The following is a 21,093-nucleotide window of genomic DNA, read 5'->3' on the forward strand; positions in this document are numbered from 1 at the left end:
TGGCCATCTCATCAGCAATCCTTAACATACATGACATATAAGATACACACCAGGCTATTTCTATACGTTTGTGCAAGCACTGATATCTAGTTTCAGTCGCAGTTAAATTAATGTGGGAAGCTGAAACTGCAGATTTTCAGAAAACGTAACCATATCCATGTATCGTAGGTGATAGATCAGACATTCTATTGTACAGAGTAGGGGATGAATACGATCACTGGGAGAATGTTGTATGGATGGCTAGTCCCACAGAAAGCATTTGATGGGTAACAAGCTATATACCTGTATTGCTTCAGAATACTGTTGGTGATCTCTTTGTTCTGCTGTAATGCTTTCAGCCACTCAAAGTCTCTTTGTCCTTCGGTGAAAAGGATGTACTTTGTCTCCTGGGAAACTCACAAAGGAACATGTTATTATCCAATCTACCTAATTGCCCTCATTAAGTATGTATTAGGGCAGGTGGTATTCCTAATAAATGTGCCATTGATTGTATAAGTCTGGGAGTTTTGAACACAGCAGGTTCTTGAGAATTTAGTTAAAGATTACTGACAAGTTATTCTGACAGCCTGATGCTAAGTGGTTAAATATAAATCATTGAATTATTCTGTTCTCTTATTATTATTAGTATTATTGATTATTATTATTATTATAGCACCATTTATTCCATGGCGTTTTACATATTAAAAAAAAGTACAATAATAAGTACAATAATCAGGAACAATACAAGTTACTGACTGGTACAGGAAGAGAGAGGGCTCACAATTCACAAGGGCTGGGTTAAATTACAGTAGGTGAGGGCAGAGCTGGTAATGCAGTGGTAAAGTGGAGCAAGGGTTACTGCAGGTTGTAAGCTTGTTGGCAGAGGTGAGTCTTCAAGTTCCCTTTGAAGATTTCCACAGTAGGCAAGAGTCTGATATGTTGGGGTAGAGAGTTCCAGAGTAGGGGGATGCACAGGAAAAATTTTGTATGAGGAGATAAGAGGAGATTAGAGAAGGAGATCTTGTGAGGATCAGAGGTTGCGTGTAGGTAAGTATCGGGAGACTAGGCCACAGATGTATGGAGGAGACAAGTTGCGGATGGCTTTGTATGTCATGGATAGGGTTTTGGACTGGAGTCTCAGAGTAATGGGGAGCCAATGAAGGGATTGGCAGAGAGGAGAGGCTGGGGAATAGTGGGGAACAGGTGGATTAATTGGGTAGCAGAGTTTAGGATAAATTGGAGGGGTGTGAGAGCGTTAGTAGGGAGGCAATAGAGCAAGAGGTTGCTTTAGTCAATGCGTGAGATAATGAGGGCATGCACAAGTGTTTTTGCAGATTCTAGGTTAAGAAATGTACTGATCTAGGAAATGTTTTTTAGTTAGAGTCGTCAGGAAGTGGAAAGGGCTTGGATATGTGGTCTATCACAATAAAGTTGCTTCAATACTTTTATGTTAGCTACTTATCTTTAACCCCTTCATGGCCTTGGATGTCCTGGTTGGGAAGGAGTTCATGACTTGGATGTATGGATATGTCCTGACGATTGTGCAAGCACATAAGCTGTGCCAGCACAATTGCTGCTGAGAGTTCAGCTAACGTCACAGCTGACACACAGCTCTCACAGCCAGGTCCGATGCCCCCCCCTCCCCGAGCTATTTAAGCCCTTAAATGCCATGACCGATATTGATCGCAACATTTCAGAGGCTAGGAGAGGTAGAGAGCCCTATGACTGCAATGGTGATCCAAGGTCATCTTGATGACATCTGGGTCACCAGGCTACAAAAATCTTCAGAGCATGGTCTAAGAGGCAATCTGTCAGTGCAGCACTGACAGGTATAAAACATTGCAATGTTAGTGCATTGCACTGCATTATACCAGCAATCAAAGTGATAAAAGTTAAAGCTCCAAAGAGGGACTAAGTAAGAAAGTAAAAAAAAGGAAAACAAGAATTGAAAAAATATTTAAAAAAAAAAGACATTTCAGTAGTGATGAGAGCCCACCTAATTTACAGGTGCGTGTCTCTAGAAGCACAAGCTGGGCATAATGTTCTGGGCACTATAACGTACTGGGCACAACAACGTACAGACACTGCAATGTATGGGCTGCAATAGCAGATTTGCAATTTTCACTCAGCAACATCCCCCGCTGAGAAAACACACATGGAGTCAAATCATCACTACATTTGTAAATAAATTGTCAAAGGGCTATAATTTCTAAAATGGGGTCAATTGAGGTGGAGTATTCTCTGTTCTTCTAGCACTTAGACTTTGAATATGGAGTCTACTCGAGCCTGGGAACTTTTCAGAATATTTTCCCACGCTCAAGTTCATATGAGGACATCCAGCAGAGGGTGCATCACCGCGACTGAAGGTAACTACAGGTCATAGACCTACATTCCATTCATTCCACGGGGTTTTACAGGCAGGAGCACAGCTGCATTAGCAGAGCTTCTGCTTGTAAAATTAGTTAACCCCTTCAGAAGGATTTACAGCGTGGGACGAGACTGATCATCGGAAGCTATGGGATATTGTTGTTTTTTTATTTTACCTTTTTTACAGAACGAGGGTCTTCAGGTGGATTACCAGGATAATAAAATATTACAAAAACCTGTGTCTTTATTTCATTAAAATACTTTGTAATAATGTGTGTGTGTGTGTGTTTTTTAACCATTTCATACAATTGGATTAATAATGGATAGGTGTCATAATTGACGCCTCTCCATTATTAATCTGGCTTAATGTCACCTTACAATAGCAAGGTTACATTAACCCTTCAATACCCCATATGCCACCACTACATGGGAATGGGAAGAGAGTGGCCAAATGCCAGAATAGGCGCATCTTCCAGATGTGCCATTTCTGAGGTGGCTGGGGGCAGATGTTTTTAGCCGGGGGGGGAGCAAAAACCATGGACCCTCTCCAGGCTATTAATATCTGCCCTCAGTCACTGGCTTTACCACTCTGGCGAAGAAAATTGCGCGGGAGCCCACGCCATTTTTTTCCGCGATTTAACCCTTAAATATAATAGCTAGAGCGCCCAAATTTTGCACATACACACTACTAACATTAGTAGTGTGGAATATGCAAAAAAAGGGGGATATGACATGGTTTATTGTATGTAAACCATGTCACAAATCATGTCGGGTTTAGGAAGGAGAGAGCAAAAGCCGGTAATTGAATTACCGGCTTTTAAGCTATCTAGCGCTGTATTAAATATAAATATATATATATAGGTGTCTCCCTGACAAATATATATATATATATATATATATGTATATATACCTATTCTATGTGTATATATCTACTCTAATCTAACCTGTCAGTGTGATTTTACTGTACACTGTGCTGAATTGCCGGCTTTTCAAAGGACACCGGTGCGTAAAAATCGGACAGCACTCGCATGGTGCGAATGCTGTGCGTTTTTTTCTCGCACCCATTGACTTGCATTGGCGAGTCTCGTCCGAGAATCGCAGCAATACGCAGCATGCTGCGATTTTTTTCTCAGTCCGATTTCGGCTGAGAAAAAAATTGCAAATGGAATGTCACCTATTGAATAACATTGGTCCGAGTGCAATCCGATTTTTTATCGGATTGCACTCATCCGTTTTCCTCGCAAGTGGAAAGGAGCCCTAACTTTCTATAAAAAAAATTAGGTTTAAAAAATGATGCTTATGTAAAGTAGACATGTGGTAAATGTCATTTCTTTATTATTTTGCGTGATACAACTCTGGTTTAAGGGTATAAAGGTTAAAAGTTTGAAAATTGTAACATTTTCAATAATTTCACCAAAATTCTGATATTTGCACAAATAAACACACAAAATATTGGCCTAAATTTACCACTAACATGAAGTACAATGTGCCATGAAAAAAAGAGTGTCAGAATCTCTGAGATATATTGAAGCATTCCAGAGTTATTACCACTAGTGTTGAGCATTCCGATACCGCAAGTATCGGGTATCGGCCGATACTTGCGGTATCGGAATTCCGATACCGAGTTCCGATATTTTTGTGATATCGGGAATCGGTATCGGATCCATATTAATGTGTAAAATAAAGAATTAAAATAAAAAATATTGACATACTTACCTCTCCGGAGGCCCCTGGACATCACCGCTGGTAACCGGCAGCCTTCTTTGTTTAAAATGAGCGCGTTTAGGGACTTCCATGACGTCACGGCTTCTGATTGGTCGCGTGCTGCTCATGTGACCGCCACGCAACCAATCACAAGCCGCGACGTCATTCTCAGGCCCTAAACTCCTCATTCTAGGAATTTAGGACCTGAGAATGACGTTGCGGCTTCTGATTGGTCGCGTGGCGGTCACATGAGCGGCACGCGACCAATCAGAAGCCGCGACGTCATTCCCAGGTCCTAAACGCGCTCATTTTAAGCAAAGAAGGCTGCCGGTTACCAGCGGTGATGTCCAGGGGCCTCCGGAGAGGTAAGTATATCAATATTTTTTTATTTTAATTCTTTATTTTACACATTAATATGGATCCCAGGGCCTGAAGGAGAGTTTTCTCTCCTTCAGACCCTGGGAACCATCAGGATACCTTCCGATACTTGGTGTCCCATTGACTTGTATTGGTATCGGGTATCGGTATCGGCGATATCCGATACTTTTCGGGTATCGGCCGATACTATCCGATACCGATACTTTCAAGTATCGGACGGTATCGCTCAACACTAATTACCACATAAAGTGACAGTGGTTAGAATTGTTAAATTTGGCCTAGTCAGGAAGGTGAAAACAGTCTCAGGAGTGAAGGTGTTAAATATTACACTATTCTACAAGTCATACAAATATAGTGTTAAATTAATTCTGTGGGTCAGTATGATCCACTAATACTAAATACTAAATTTAGATAGTTATATTATTTGTAAGCAATTTGTCATGATTGCTTGACATGTTATCTTTATTCTTGGGGCTAAATATGATGATAAAAAAATTATGTATTTTTCTACTCCTTTTTTTTTACCCATTTACCCCCAAGGTGGTTTGCACGTTAATAACCAGGCCACTTTTTACAATTCTGACCATTGTCACTTTATGAGGTAATAACTCTGGAACACTTCAATGGATACCACTGATTCTGAGAATGTTTTTTATGACATATTGTACTTCATGATAATAGTAAAATTATTTGTGAAAAAAATGGAAACTTGGCAAAAATTTGTAAAATTTAGCAATTTTCAAACTTTGAATTCTTATGCCTTCAAATCAGAGAGATATATCACAAAAAATAGTTAATAAATAACATTTCCCACATGTCTACGTTACATCACCACAATTGTTGAAACAAACATTTTTTTGTTTGTTTGTTTGGAAGTTATAAGGGTTAAAAGTTGGCCAGCAAATTCTCATTTTTCCAACCAAATTTACAAACCCATTTTTTTAAGGACCACCTCACATTGGAAGTGACTTTAAGGGGTCTATATGATAGAAAATACCCAAAAATGACATCATTCTAAAAATTACACCCCTCAAGCTGCTGAAAACCACATTTAAGAAGTTTATTAACCCTTCAAGTGATTCACAGGAATTTTTGGAATGTGGAAAAAAAGAACATTTATTTTTTTTTCACAAGAAATGTACTTTAGACCCCAAGTTTTGTATTTTCACACGGGTAAGGGTAGGGTTCCACGTTGCAGATTGCCGGCGCTTTGGACGGAGCGGAAAACTCGCTCAGCCCAAAGCGCCATCCCCTTCTGTTCATTGCACACATCCGGAACCTCTGCACCTCATACATAGGGCCCTGTGATTTACCTTGCAGCGACGCAGCGTCGCCGCAAGGTAAACGGACATGTTGCATTCTAAAAAGACGCGCCACATGTCCGGAAACGCAGGGCCGCCGGATGCGTGTTTGCACGCATAGTGGAGACGGGATTTCATAAAATCTCCTCCACTATGCTGTAACATCTGGATGCTGCGGATTGAACGCTGTGGTTGTACGCAGCATTCAATCCGCACCTAATCCGGATGTAATCCGGTACGTGGACACGCACCCTAACAGTAAAAAATGGACCACAAAATTTGTTGTGAAATTTCTTCTGAGCATGCCGATACCCTATATGTGGGGGAAAACTACTGTTTTGGCGTACGGCAGAGCTCAAAATGTAAGGAATGCCATTTGACTTTTTTAATGCAAATTTTGCTGGAACGACTAGAGGACACCATGTCATATTTGGAGAGCCCCTGATGTGCCTAAACAGTAAAAATCCCCCACAAGCGACACAATTTTGGAAATTAGACCCCTCAGGAAACTTATCTAGATGTATGGTAAGCACATTGAACCTCCAGGTGCTTCACAGAAATTTATAACGTTAAAGAAGTTGTCCAATACAATAAAAAAAAATTTTCATAACTCTTGCTATTATGTGCCACTGAAAACATCCACTGTGTTTATTTTAGCAATATTACCTGTTATCATGCTGTAGCAGCACATCTTCAGTGCTCGATCCACCTCTCATGGGGTTAATCGACAACTTCCTTTCTCCTGAGTTATTGTGCTCTAATACGACATGTTCCATGATGCATTGCACTGGCCACTAAGCCCGAACCTACCACACCCACTCCAAAACACACCCAAACCCATCCCTCCTCTCCCTCCTCTCTCTTCAAAAAGATTTGTGATGTCATTTCTGTCCAACCTCCTCTTTTACATTTGTCCAACCCACATTCCATTACACACAGATAGATGGATGGATGGATGGATAGATAGATAGATACAGTAGATAGATAGATAGATAGATAGATAGATAGATAGATAGATATGTATCTATGTCTATTTACACAGATATGTCCATATCCATGTTTCTAAACCCCTTCACCCCTGGAGCTTTTTTCGTTTATCGCTCCCCTTCTTTCCAGAACCATAATTTTTCTGTCAATATGGCCATGTGAGGGCTTGTCTTTTGCGGGACAAGTTCTACATTTGAACAACACCATTGGATTTACCATGTCGTGTAACAGAAAATGTTAAAAAAAATTCTAAGTGCGATGAAATTGCAAAAAAAGTGCAATCCCACACTTGTTTTTTGCTTGGCTTTTTTGCTAGGTTCACTAAATGCTAAGGCTGTGTGCACACGTTGCAGATTTGATTGCAGATCCACAGGGTTTTTTGCTGCACCGAATTGCATCAAATCCGCAGTGTAGTGCACAACCAATGTAAGTGGGAGCCGCAGACTTGTTGTGCACATGCTGCGGAAAAAGCCGCACCGAAACGCAGCTTTTTTTCTGCAGCATGTCACTTCTTTTGTGCTGAACTGCAGCGGTTCTGCACCCTTAGGCGTTCACATCCACAGCAAAACTGCAGATGTGAAAAAGATCTGCAGTTTTGCTGCAGATGTGGGTCCGAGAAACGCTGCAGTTCGGGAGGAGGGAAGTGTGTGGGCGGTGACTGTGTGTGTGTATGTGTGTTCGGGGTCTGCGGGCTGTTCGGATGTGTGCCGGACTGTTCAGGTGTGTGCGGGTGGGGTCTGCGGGCTGTTCAGATGTGTGCGGTGCTGTGCGGGACTGTTTAGGTGTGTGTGGGGTCTGCGGGCTATTCGGATGTGTGCGGGTGTGTGCGGGACTGTTCGGATGTGTGTGGGGCTGTGCGGGTGTGTGCCTGGCTGCTCGGGTGTGTGCGGGACTGTTCGGGTGTGTGCGGGGCTGTTCGGATGTGTGCGGGGCTGTGTGGGTGTGTGCCTGGCTGTTCGGGTGTGTGCGGGACTGTTCGGGTGTGTGCGTGACTGTTCGGGTGTGTGCGGGGGGTCTTTTGGGGTATGTGTGTACGCAGTATCCAATCTGCAGCTAATTCGGATGTAATCCGGACAGTGGACACACACCCTACACTAGCAATACATCTATCAACAGATATATCTATCCAGATATATCTATAGATAGATATATGAATAGATAGATTTATGCATCTATAGATCTAACTATATGTAGATCTGTCTATTCATTTCATTTATCATCTGTCTGTGTGTAATTGAGTGTGGGTTGGACAAATGTAAAAGAGGAGGTTGGACAATAATGACATCACAAATCTTTTTTTTTGTTGTTCAATAATACATCTTTATTTAGATTTCAAAAACGCATGCAAAAACGCACAAAACCTGCATCAAAAAATAAAAAATGCATCAAAACCGTGCAAAAAATGCATCAAAAACGCACCACAAACTGCATCAAAACTGCACCAAAAACTGCATCAAAACCGAACCAAAAACTGCACCAAAAATTGCATCAAAACTGCACCAAAATCGCTGCAAAAACTGCATCAAAAACGAATTAAAACCGCACCAAAAACTGCATTAAAACTGCACCAAAAACTGCATCAAAGCCGCACCAAAAACTGCATCAAAACCGCACCAAAAACTGCATCAAAACTACACCAAAAACTGCATCAAAACCACACCATAAATTGCATCAAAACAGCACCAAAAACTGCATCAAAACTGCACCAAAAATGCATCAAAACTGCACCAAAAACTGCATCAAAACCACGCAAAAATGCACCAAAAACCGCACCAAGAACTGCATCAAAACCGCACAAAAAACCCTGCATCAAAACCATGAAAAAAAAAAAACGTGAAAAAAATGCATCAAAAACGCAGCTGCGTTTTCTGTAAGGAGATGCAGATTTTGTGCAGAAAATTCTGCACCCAAATCTGCAACGTGTGCACACAGCATAAAACTGACCTACCATTATGATTCTCCAGGTCACTACGAGTTCATAGACACCAAACACATCTAGGTTTTTTTTATCTAAGTGGTGAAAAAACATTCCAAACTTTGCTAAAAATAAATAAAATAATTGCACCATTTTCCGATACCCGTAGCGTCTATATTTTCTGAGATATTGGGTCGGGTGAGCGCTAATTTTTTGTGTGCTGACGTTTTTAATGATACCACTTTTGTGCAGATATGTTCTTTTGATCCAAAAAAACATAATTTTGGCTTTTGATTTTTTTTTCTCGCTACGCCGTTTAGCGAACATGCAAATTTTTTTTGTATTGAAAACAGCTGACATGTTGCGGCTTTGAAGTGGGCTCACTGCCGAAGCCCACCTCAAAGCGGGGTATACTGCCAGCTGACGTACTATTCCGTCAGCTGTCAGAAAGGGGTTAATGAACAATATGTTTCAGTAAAAAAAAAAAAACTTAAAAAAAATGTCGTGGGCTCCCGGGCAATTTTCTGCGCCAGTGACTGCTGTCTGTGGAGGCTGGTCACGCCTGCTGCTGATGTCACGTCAATTTCCAGAGTCTGGAAATTGACGTGATGTCGGCGGAAGTTAGCGGCGGCTGCAGCCTGGGGGTCACGTGACCCGGACTCAGCCGCTGCCATAGCGCCGCTCACAGGCGAATCCGGCAACAGAAGGTTTTTATAAATTCATTAGGGGCCCTGGGGGGATACATTGGGGGGGTTAACTGAAAGTAGTGGACAACCTCTTTAAGCCGTGAAAATATTTGAAAAAAAAAAATCACATTTTCCCCACAAAAATGTATTTTAGCCCCAAAGTTAGCACTTTCATAAGGGTAGCAGGACAAATTGCATCATACAATTTGTCGTGCCTCATATGTGTGAGAAAATTACTGTTTGGGCGCACCGCAGGGTTCGGAAGGGAAGGAGCATTAATTGACTTTTTGAATGTAAAATTTGCTGGAATCATGAGCGGACGCCATATCCCGTGCCATGTCCCGTTTGGAGAGCCCCTGATGTACTTAAACAATGAAAACCCCCCATTTTGGAAACTAGGCCACTCAAGGAATGTATTTAGATGGGTGGTAAGCACATTAAACCTCTAGGTGCTTCAAAGAATTTTATAACGTTGACCTGTGAAAATAAAAAAAAATCACATTTTCCCCACAAATATGTTATTCTAGCCTTAATTTCTTTTATTTTCACAAGTGTGATAGGAGAAATTGCACCATACAATTTGTTGTGCAATTTCTCGCTGATACCTCATATGTGGGGAAATACTACTTTTGAGGCCCAGCGCAAAGCTCAGAAGGGAAGAAGCACCATATTGCAGTTTAGATTTTGCTGGAATGGTTTGAGGAGCTCCCCCATATGTGAACTAATTTTACAAACTACATTCACCAATTAATTCCACTAGGGGTGTGGTGTAGTGATCATATTGACACCACAGAATGCGTGCCTCACAGAATTTTATACCATTGAGCGGTGAAGAAAGAATAAATTACATTTTTACTACTAAAATTTTGTTTTAGCCCCAAGATTTTAATTTTTCTAGGAGCTAATTGGAATTTTTTTTTACAACACACTAAGGTCCATTTTATCCCAATACCCTACATGTAATTGGGAAATATTTTTTAGACACAGTGCAAAGCTCAGAGAGCCCCTGAGTTGCCAGAACAACAGAAACCCCCATAAGTGACCACAAACTACACCTCTCAACATATTCATCTAGGCATGCAGTGTTCAAATTGACACCAAAGATGTGTCACAGAATTCTATACCATTGGGCATTGAAGAAAAATTAATTACATTTTTACCACCAAAATTTAGTTTTAGCCCCAGATTTTGCATTTTCACACAAGAAGTGGGTAAAAAGGACACCGTAATTTTTCCCACAATTTCTACTGAACGTGAAAATACGTGACTGTACAGTACTACTTAGCCATATGGAGAGACTTGGGAGGGTCGGAGCGCTCATTGCCTCCTGGAGCACAGATTTTCCTATAATAGTTTGCAGACTCCATATACAGAGCCCCTAAGTGCTATAAGAGGAGAATCCCTCCTTTCCATTTTGGAACCTATACACCTTCGGGAATTTATCTACAGTTGTAGTGAGGATTTTGACTTCATGGGTGTTAACCAGAAACAAGCAGCAAATACCAAACATGTGAACACTAAATGTGGTTTACATACACTGTGGGGCTCAGAAGGTGGGGCATTTAGATTTGGGAGCGCAGAATTTGCTGAATTGTTTTGAGGAGTGAGGCGCCATTTCGCTTTTCCACAGCCTTTTTGTTACCAGTAACATGGAAGTCACTATATTTCCATTAGCAGATGACAGACCTGAGCGGGGACTTGCTTTTTTTTGTGGATTGAGTTGAAGCTTTTGTTAGGAATATTTTACATAACGTTTGAGATCACATTTATCCAGCACTCTACGTTGAGCACTTACATCGGGGTTTCCATCTAAATCTCTGGGTGACGTGATTGAGATGAAAGCCCCGAGGGATCCATTCACTATAATGAGACAGTGGAGTTACGCTGGACTCCGTCTGACCGCTGTTGAGCAGTGTCTTCTTTTCAGAAGTGCACAAAACTGTGGCTGACGGCACTTTTAGGCACTCCTAAAAAGACGGACACCGCCAGATCTTGGGTCAGATTGCGTTCACAGGGCCTCTATCTGCCTCACTATAGGAAATCTTCCAACGACGGTTTCATCTGAATCTCATATTTCATAGCTTTGCACGGAAACCCCGAGGTAAGCGCTCAGTGCAGAGCACAGGATAAATGTGCGTCGGGCCTTACTACAATCTTTAGTATGTAGTATAACAAACACATGTAGTATAAGTGATATGGCAAATTTATTCTTCGGGTTGGGGGATTACAACGATTCCAGATTTATATATTTTTTATATTTGGCTGCTGTCGCACAGTAAAATACGCTTTTTATTGCAAAATCTATTTTTTGGGTCGCCATATTTTGAGAGCTATACAGTGGGTACGGAAAGTATTCATACCTCTTTTAAAAAAATCACTCTTTGTTTCATTGCAGCCATTTGGTAAGTTCAAAAAAGTTCATTTTTTTTCATTAATGTACACTCTGCTCCCCATCTTGACTGAAAAAAAACAAAAATGTAGTAATTTTTGCAAATTTATTAAAAAAGAAAAACTGAAATATAAACAGCGCCCCAGGGTCCTGGTCATTGCTGTAATGTCATTTCCCTCTAGGGGAGTGATGGTACGTTTGGAGGCAAAGAAGGACAACTGAAATCCAGGTATCACAAACATGCAACACATTTCGCCCTCCAGGCCACCAGGGGGAGCTTTGCTCCTATTTATTAGGGCACTCTTCACACTTTGGTAAAACTGGTGACCTGGGGAGGAAGTTAGGCAGATGCTGGTTGAGCTTCGCTCAGGCAGTTGGTCACTGACAGGGGTGGGAGCCTGTCAGAGGCGGAGACAGAAGGATACAGGGCTGTGCCTGCCCTAAGTGCAGCAGTTCCTAAGAAAGGACATGAAAAGAGAACTGTATTGTAGAGAGGGTGAAGAAGTCATAGCAAAGGAGTGGATACCAGGAGGAGTTCTGCCCTACACAGGCTGCCTCCTTCTGAGGCGCAGGAACCCAGTAGCCAGAACACTGAGGGAGCAACAGTCTTTTATGCCTTGCTCCAGAGACCGGTAGGATGGCTAATTTCACGTTACTGATCCACCCCTACACCCAGGAGGCAAGGTGGCACTGCTTAGAGGCTGGGGCATGATAGAGTCCCTGTAAAACGCCTCAAGCCACCGGTCATACGGGTTTGTCCTATCCATCTGGGGAACAGAGAGAGAGAGACATAACATCTACAACATCTGTGAGGACCTTATGAGAGGCTTAACAGCAAGGTACTACAACACCTCGGTGCTAGAGGAAGGCTACTGATTTCTATCTGGACAAGGGGACTCTTGATTTGCCTCCAAAGTGGCCAGACCCTGCCAGCCCTGTGATCTGTTCTTTGGACTGTGGATGCTGAAGCCTTCAGTAAAAGGTAAAGAGACTGCAACCTTGTGTCCTCGTTCTTCACTGCGCCTCACACCATCCACCATTTACACACCGGGAAGCCCTGGGGACATACTTCACCTGTGGGAAGGTCTACCCTCTAGCTGCCATAACATCACCCCAGTGGACCCTTTAAAGCAGCGTCGGTCACCCTGACCAAATACCACAGGTGGCTTCATGAACATATCCCTTTAAAGACCTTTTCCTTTAACTCGGATGTCCCGAGGGCCACGGACCGGGTCAGCCACCGTGACATTCCCCCTGAGAACCGGGGGGCGCTCCAATCAAATGGTCATAAGTAGTCAGACCTTTTGCTCAGTATTGAGTAGAAGCACCCTTTTGAGCTAGTACAGCCATGAGTCTTCTTGGGAATGATGCAACAAGTTTGTCTCACCTGGATTTGGGGACCCTCTGCAATTCTTCCTTGCAGATCCTCTCCAGTTCCGTCAGGTTGGATGGTGAACGCTGGTGGACAGCCATTTTCAGGTCTCTCCAGAGATGCTCAATTGGGTTTAGGTCAAGGCTCTGGCCGGGCCAGTCAAGAAAGGTCACAGAGTTGTTCTGAAGCCACTCCTTTGCTATTTTAGCTGTGAGCTTAGGGTCATTGTCTTGATGGAAAGTGAAACTTTGGCCAAGTCTAAGGTCCAGAGCACTCTGGAAGAGATTTTCATCCAGGATATCTCTGTACTCGGCCACATTCATGTTTCCTTCAATGACAACCAGTCGTCCTGTCCCTGCAGCTGAAAAACATCCCCATAGTATGATGCTGCCACCACTATATTTCACTGTTGGGATTGTATTGGACAGGTGATGAGCAATGCCTGTTTTTTCCACCTCTCGCTTTGAATTATCACTAAAAAGATCTATCTTCATCTCATCAAACCAGAGAATCTTATTTCTCATTGCCTGGGTGCCCTCCATGTAAATTTTAGCAAATTTTATGCGGGCTTTCATATGTCTTGCACTGAGAAGAAGCTTCCATTGGGCCACTCTGCCATAAAGGCAAAACTGGTGGAGGGCTGCAGTGATAGTTGACTTTGTGGAACTTTATCCCATCTCCCTACTGCATCTCTGGAGCTCAGCCACAGTGATCTTGGGGTTCTTCTTTACCTCTCTCACCAAGGCTCTTCTCCCACGATTGCTCAGTTTGGCTGGACGGTCAGGTCTAGGAAGTCTTCTGGTGGTCCCAAACTTCTTTCATTTAAGGATTCTGGAGGCCACTGTGCTCTTAGGAACCTTGAGTACTGCAGAAATTCTTTTGTAACCTTGGCCAGATCTGTGCCTTGCCACAATTCTGTCTCTGAGCTCCTTGGCTAGTCCCTTTGACCTCATGATTCTCATTTGGTTTGACATGCACTGTGAGCTGTGAGGTCTTATATAGACAGGTGTATACCTTTCCAAATCAAGTCCTTTCAGTTTAATTAAACACAGCTGGACTCCAATGAAGGAGTAGAACCATCTAAAGGAGGTTCACAAGGAAATGGACAACATGCGACTTTAATAAGAGTGTCTGAGCAAAGGGTCTGAATACTTATGACCATATGATATTTCAGTTTTTCTTTTTTATTAAATTTGCAAAAATTTCTACATTTCTGTTTCTTTCAGTCAAGATGGGGTGCAGAGTGTACATTAATGTGAAAAAAATGAACTTTTTAAAATTTACCAATTTGCTGCAATGAAACAAAGAGTGAAAAATGTAAATGGGTCTGAATACTTTCTGCACCTAATGTATACATAAAACTCTCAGTATATGCTATGTGGTGTATAGTCATCTGTCTCAATGTCTCCTATGTGAAGTATACTGCAGAATTCCAGTGTCTCCTGCATGAATTAGACACCAGTTTCTTAAACTATCCTATATGATGGATACAACAGTTTCAGTGTATTCTACGTGATATTCAATATATACAGGAGAGTCTCAGTGAATCCTATGTGATGCAGCTTTATCCTGTCTAACCAACTATATATATGCTCTATTATATAAACCCAGATTTATGAAATTGTATAACAATAAAAAGGGTCTTTGCAATCACGGCACAGGTTTCATTTTTCAATAGCAGATTACAAGAGACACATATCCAGTCACCACTGTAAGGCCTCTTTCTCACTTCCGTCTTTTAGCTCCTGTTGAAATCCGTCGATTTTTGAAAAAACAGGATCCAGCAATTTTTTCTGCTGGATCCTATTTTTTCCCATAGACTTGTATTAGCGACGGATTGTGACGGATAGCCTCACGTTTCATCCGTCGTGCACTGCATCTGTCGGAAAATTGCTGTCCGTCGGGCGGAGAAAACGTTCAGAGGAACGTTTTTTCTGCACGTCGGAAAATCGCTCAGCGAAGGATCCTGCTCTGCCCGTCGTTGGCTATAATGGAAGCCTATGGGTGCAGGATCCGTCGCTGACTGTGAAAAGCAGGAATCCAGCGACGGATGCCGTCTTTTCAAACTGAGTATGAGCAGAAGAATTTCCCATCAGGGAAATTCTCTCTTGCTTGCTCTCTCTCTCTTTTTACTATTGATGCTGCCTAGGCAGCATCAATAGTAACGAGATATAATGTTAAAAATAATTAAAAAAAATAAAAAAATTGCAATATTCTTATTTTCCGGCGTCCGGCGCAGCGTTACCGATGCTCGCGATGATCCCCACAGCTAGCGTTCCCAGTAATGCATTGTGAAATGACCCGATGACGTCGCGGTCTCGCGAGACCACTACGTCATCAGAGGTCATTGCACACAAGGCATTACTGGGAAAACCAGCTGCCGGGATCATCGCGAGCATCGATAACGCTGCGCGGGATGCCGGAAGGTAAAAATATTGAGATTTTTTCATTTTTTTATTATTTTTAACCTGTGTTGTGTTGTGTATGCGTTTTTGCAGCGGAAAACTGTTGCGAAGACGCATACACAACAGGTGCACATAGCCTCGATGGGTCCGTTAGAAAAAAGAGTCCAGTGCACCCGTTTTTTTACAATCTGCACAGGATCCGTCATTTCAACATTTTGATGGATCCTGTGCAGATTGTAAAAACGGAAGTGTGAATGAAGCCTTACAGAAACAGCTGATCAGCGGGGTGCTACATGTGGCACAGATCGGAAATTAATGACCTATCCTAAGGATAGGCTCTCAGTATAAGGCCGGCGTCACACACAGCGTATAAAAATACGGTCCGTAATTTACAGCCGTAATACGCAGAAAAGTCCCGAAAATAGTGGTCCGTATCTCATCCGTAGGCAGGGTGTGTCAGCGTATTTTGCGCATGGCATCCTCCGTATGTAATCCGTATGGTATCCGTACTGCGAGATTTTCTCGCAGGCTTGCAAAACCGACATACGGACATACAATGGATCCATGTGCTCCCAAACACATAAAAACATATGTACTGTCTATATATATATATATATATATATATATATATATATATATATATATAAAAAAACAGGAACAGCATCTAGTACTACCTCAATGGTGTGCAAAGCTCTCCCAACCAGCAGTCCAAACGACCTCCAGTAATAATATCAAAAAAAGAAGAAAAGCAGCACAAAAAATGATACAATTGTATCATTTTTTGTGCTGCTTTTCTTCTTTTTTTATATATATATATATATATATATATGTATATATATATATATATATGTCAGTGAGACACATATATATATATATATATATTAATATTTCATCCAGCGCGAGACAGCTTAAAAGACTCCTTCCTAAACCCGACATGAAAATATTCAGAAAAGTTCCCACGCTCGAGGTGATATGAGGACATCCAGCAGAGGGCGCATCACCGCGACTGAAGGTAACTACAGGTCATTGACCTACATTCCATTCATTCCCCGGGGTTTTACAGTCACTAGCACAGCTGCATTATAGCAGAGCTCCTGCCTGTAAAATAATTTAACCCCTTCAGATGGATTTACATCGTGGGACATATCAACGGAAGGTATGAGATATTGTTGGTTTATTATTTTTAATTTGTTACAGGTCGAGGGTCTTCAGGTGGATTGAGAGTGGAATAAAATATTACAACAACCTGTGTGTTTATTTCATTAAAATACTTTGCAATAATGTGTGTGTTTTTTTTAACCATTTCATGCTATTGGATTAATAATGGATAGGTGTCATAATTGACGCCTCTCCATTATTAATCTGGCTTAATGTCACCTTACAATAGCAAGGTGACATTACTCCTTCATTACCCCATATCCCACCGCTACACGGGAATGGGAAGAGAGTGGCCAAGTGCCAGAATAGGTGCATCTTCCAGATGTGCCTTTTCTGGGGTGGCTGGGGGCAGATGTTTTTAGCCGGGGGGGGGGCAATAACCATGGACCCTCTCCAGGCTATTAATATCTGCCCTCAGTCACTGGCTTTACTACTCTGGCGGAGAAAATTGCACGGGAGCCCACGCCAATTTTTTCCACCCTTTAATTTAATAGCTAGACAGCCCAAATTTTGCACATACACACTACTAACATTAGTAGTGTGGATTATGCAAAAAAAAAATGGGGATATGAGATGGTTTACTGTATGTAAACCATGTCACATATCATGTCGGGTTTGTGAAGGAGATAGCAAAAGCCGGTAATTGAATTACCGGCTTTTAAGCAATCTTGCGTTGGATGAAATATTAATATATATATATATATATATATATATATATATATATATATATATATGTGTCTCAATTACATATATATATATATATACCTACCTATTCTATGTGTAGACATTTATTCTACCTATTCTATTGTAAGCTGTCAGTGTGATTTTACTGTACACCGCACTGAATTGCCGGCTTTTTTCCCTAACACCGCTGCGTACTTCTCGCAAGTCACACGCATGGTCCGTGTGTAATCCGTATTTTTCTCGCCCCCATAGACTTTCATTGGCGTATTTTTTGCGCTATACGGTGACAAACGCAGCATGCTGCGATTTTCTACGGCCGTAGAAGACCGTATAATACGGATCAGTAAAATACGGCTGATAGGAGCTGGGGCACAGAGAAGCATTGTACCGTATGCAATCCGTATTTTCAGCACCTCTCTTATGTCCGTAAAACACGGTGGTGTGACGCCGGCCTAAAAGTCCTGCACAAACCCTTTAAAGTAGGAATGTATAAATCTCTACTGGCCGGGTTTGCCTTTACCTTGTCATGGGGAATAGTAGAAAATCCTTTTCTCTTTAGCAACATGAGGGAAGCAAGCATGGTGTAAGCAGTAAAGCCATAGAACGAGGTCCGGTTTCCGACATCATCCTCATATCCTTTTGTTACAGCTCCATTAACTCTAAAAATATTAAAATGTAAAACGATGTTAGAAATGAAAGCTATGGTACCCTTTTTTTCCTTCGATACATGCAGTTAATGGGTTCTTCCCATCTCATCCTTTCATCTGTCTAGGCTCTGACCACTAAGGTGGAGCTAAGAGAACAGGTGAGAGCGGCTGATCTGCGCTGTTTCTACAACTTTCATAGAAATGAACTGGAGTAAAGGAAACCGTGTAGACAGTCTCTCTCTGTTGTTTCCGTAGCTCCATCTTAATGGTCAAAGCTTTGACAGAGTTATTCCCATCTCAGCCATAAAATGATAACCCTTGAATATAGAAACTGATAAATGCGATTGGATTTATCTCATAGATGAAAATCAATCTTACCAAGTTCTTATATATAAACTAAAGCTTTATGACGTTGATAGTCACAACTTAAAATGCGTTCATAGGCTGATGTTATAAAGGAATAGTTTAGTCTTCCCTTCAGTTTTTGGAATTTGTACAATTTTTTTTAGGCTAAACGTACAGGCAACCATTTGTCTGATGGTTTAAATCTCAGGAGCCATTACTTGCTGTAGCAGCACCACCTGGTGGTAGTGCGCAACACATCACGTATATATCTACTGCAGCAAGGCATGTTAGTAAACATGCCGCCATCTAGTGTACATTTTTAGAAGTTGTTCTAAATACTCATGATCTAGCCAAAACACAGTTTCTTTATAGCTTATTTTTGTGTTTTAGACCAGATGCACACATTGCGGATTCAATGTGGTTTTTCCTCTGTGTATCTACAGCGTTTTCATAGCATTTCTGCTGCGTTTCCACATCAAAATCCTCACGTTACATGCAGATTTTGTTGTGAATTTCACTATACAGTATGTATTGCAAGAGTGAAGACAGCGATAAAATATGCTCGAAAAATTGACATACTGTGGATCTAAACATTTGCACAGCAAGTGAATTTATTTAACTGCTCTGCTTTCAACGTATTTTATATAGCCCAGCTACCCTCCTGTATATAGACCTTCTGTATATAGCCTAGGTACCTCCTGTGTATAGTCCTGATGTATATAGCCCAGCTACCTTCCTGTATATAGACCTTCTGTATATAGCCTAGGTACCTCCTGTGTATAGTCCTGATGTATATAGCCCAGCTACCCTCCTGTATATAGCCCTACCGTATGTAACCCAGGGCCTACTGTATATGCGGCGCCCCAGGGTCCTGGTCATCGCAGTGGTATTGCTTTCCTCTCGGGGAGAGTGATGCTACGTTTGAAGGCAAAGAAGGATAACTGCATCCAGGTATCACAAACATGCAACATATTTTACACTCCAGACCACCAGGGGGAGCTTCTGCTCCTATTTATTAGGTCACTCCCCGTATATATATATATATAACTGGTAGTCTGTAAGGAAAGTTAGTCAGTTCCTGGCAGAGCTCCAGACAGGAGTTCTGTTAATTCCAGACCACAGTCAGAGGAGGACAGAAGGTTAAAGGAGCTGTGCATGCCCTCAGAGCTGCAGCTCCCGGAAAGAGACATTGAAAGACAGAATTGCATTGCAGCGAGCGTCAAGGAAGTCGAAGCAAAGGAGAGGAGAAGAGGATACCAGAAAGGGACCAGCCCCGCTCAAGCTGTCTCCTTCTGAGGCGCAAAATCCCAGTAGCCGGAACACCAAGGGAGTAAGGACCTCTACGCCTTATTTCGGAGACCGGCAGGACAGCTAATTGCAGGTTACCGGTCTGCACCTACACCCAGGAGGCACGGTGACACCTACAGAGCCGGGTTATCTAAGAGACCCTATAAACAGGCTCAAGTCACCAGTCATACAGGTATTGTCCTATCCTATATGGGGGACATAGAGAGCGAAACATTGCATCTGTGAGACCCTTATGTGAAGCTATAGGCAGTAAGGGACTACACCACTACAGCGCAAAGGAAGGCTACTGATTTCCACCTGGATAAGGGAACTCTGGACTTGCCTCCAAACCGGCCGGACTCTCCCTGCCCTGTGATCTGGTGCCCTGGACTGTGGATGCTAAAGTCTTCAGTAAAGGTAAAGAGACTGCAACCCTGTGTCTTCGTTCTTCACTGCGCCATTCGCCATCCACCGTCTACACACTGGGACACCCTTGGGACATACTTCACCTGTGGGAAGGTATACCATCTATCTGCCATAACATCACCCCAGCGGACCCCTTAAAGCAGCGTCGGTCACCCTGACCGAATACCACAGGTGGCATCACGAACATAAACTCTATCCCTTTAAAGACCTTTCGCCTTTTACACGGACATCCCAGGGCCACGGACCGGGTCGCCACCGTGACATGCCCCTGTGAACTGCAGGACTCGGTACCGAGTATCCCGCTGCCCTGATGGGGCGATCCATATATAGCTCAGCTACCCTCCTGTATATAGTCCTTCTGTGTATACCCCAGGCACCATTCTGTATATAATCCTGATGTATATAACCTAGGTACCTTACTGTATATAGCCCGGCTACTCACCTGTATATAGCCCAGGTGCCCTACTGAATATAGCCCAGGTATCCTCCTGTATATAGCCTTACCGTATGTAACCCAGGGGCCTACTGTATATAGCTCAGCTACCCTCTTGTATATAGCACTACTGAATATAGCTCGGGTAGCCTCCTATACATAGACCTACTGTATATAACCCAGGTACCCTACTGTATATAGTCAGGTAACCACTTGCATATAGCCCTAATGTGTATGGCCAGGTAAAATAACAATGGAAGATGATCCAGCTGTTTCTTCTGCACTTCTGATCATGCGCATTGCATCTCTCTGAAGCCGGCACACGTACACCCCCAAAAATGGAGATGCTTAGCATCTCCATTTTTTCTTATTATCTAGAGCAGTAATGCAATTCAAATTTCAAATATTTCATGTTTACATGCTATAGCACTACAGAGTGCAACTTTCTTTATCTGTTATGTATAGAGATGTACTTCTGCAGTTACTGGCAGATACCGGCATGGTAACAGCTGGCATCTGCTGGGTAAGGCTACTTTCACACTAGCGTTAACTGCAATCCGTCACAATGCGTCGTTTTGCAGAAAAAACGCATCCTGCAAAAGTGTTTGCAGGATGCGTTTTTTCTCCATT

At 42.3% G+C, this 21,093-nt stretch overlaps 1 protein-coding gene across 1 annotated transcript in view; it reads right to left on the reverse strand.

Moving 5' to 3' along the window:
* Nucleotides 1-21,093, reverse strand: part of ST6GALNAC1 (ST6 N-acetylgalactosaminide alpha-2,6-sialyltransferase 1) — a 157,457-nt gene that overhangs the window by 26,100 nt on the left and 110,264 nt on the right. Inside the window, exons 5-6 of the mRNA XM_069755733.1 lie at nucleotides 17,846-17,984; nucleotides 283-386 (exon numbers count right to left, since the gene is read on the reverse strand). Coding sequence (XP_069611834.1) covers nucleotides 283-386; nucleotides 17,846-17,984 — 243 coding nt within the window. The remainder of the gene's footprint in view (nucleotides 1-282; nucleotides 387-17,845; nucleotides 17,985-21,093) is intronic.

This window comes from Ranitomeya imitator, chromosome 2, assembly GCF_032444005.1.
Source record: "Ranitomeya imitator isolate aRanImi1 chromosome 2, aRanImi1.pri, whole genome shotgun sequence".
NCBI classification, from domain to species: Eukaryota; Metazoa; Chordata; class Amphibia; order Anura; family Dendrobatidae; genus Ranitomeya; species Ranitomeya imitator.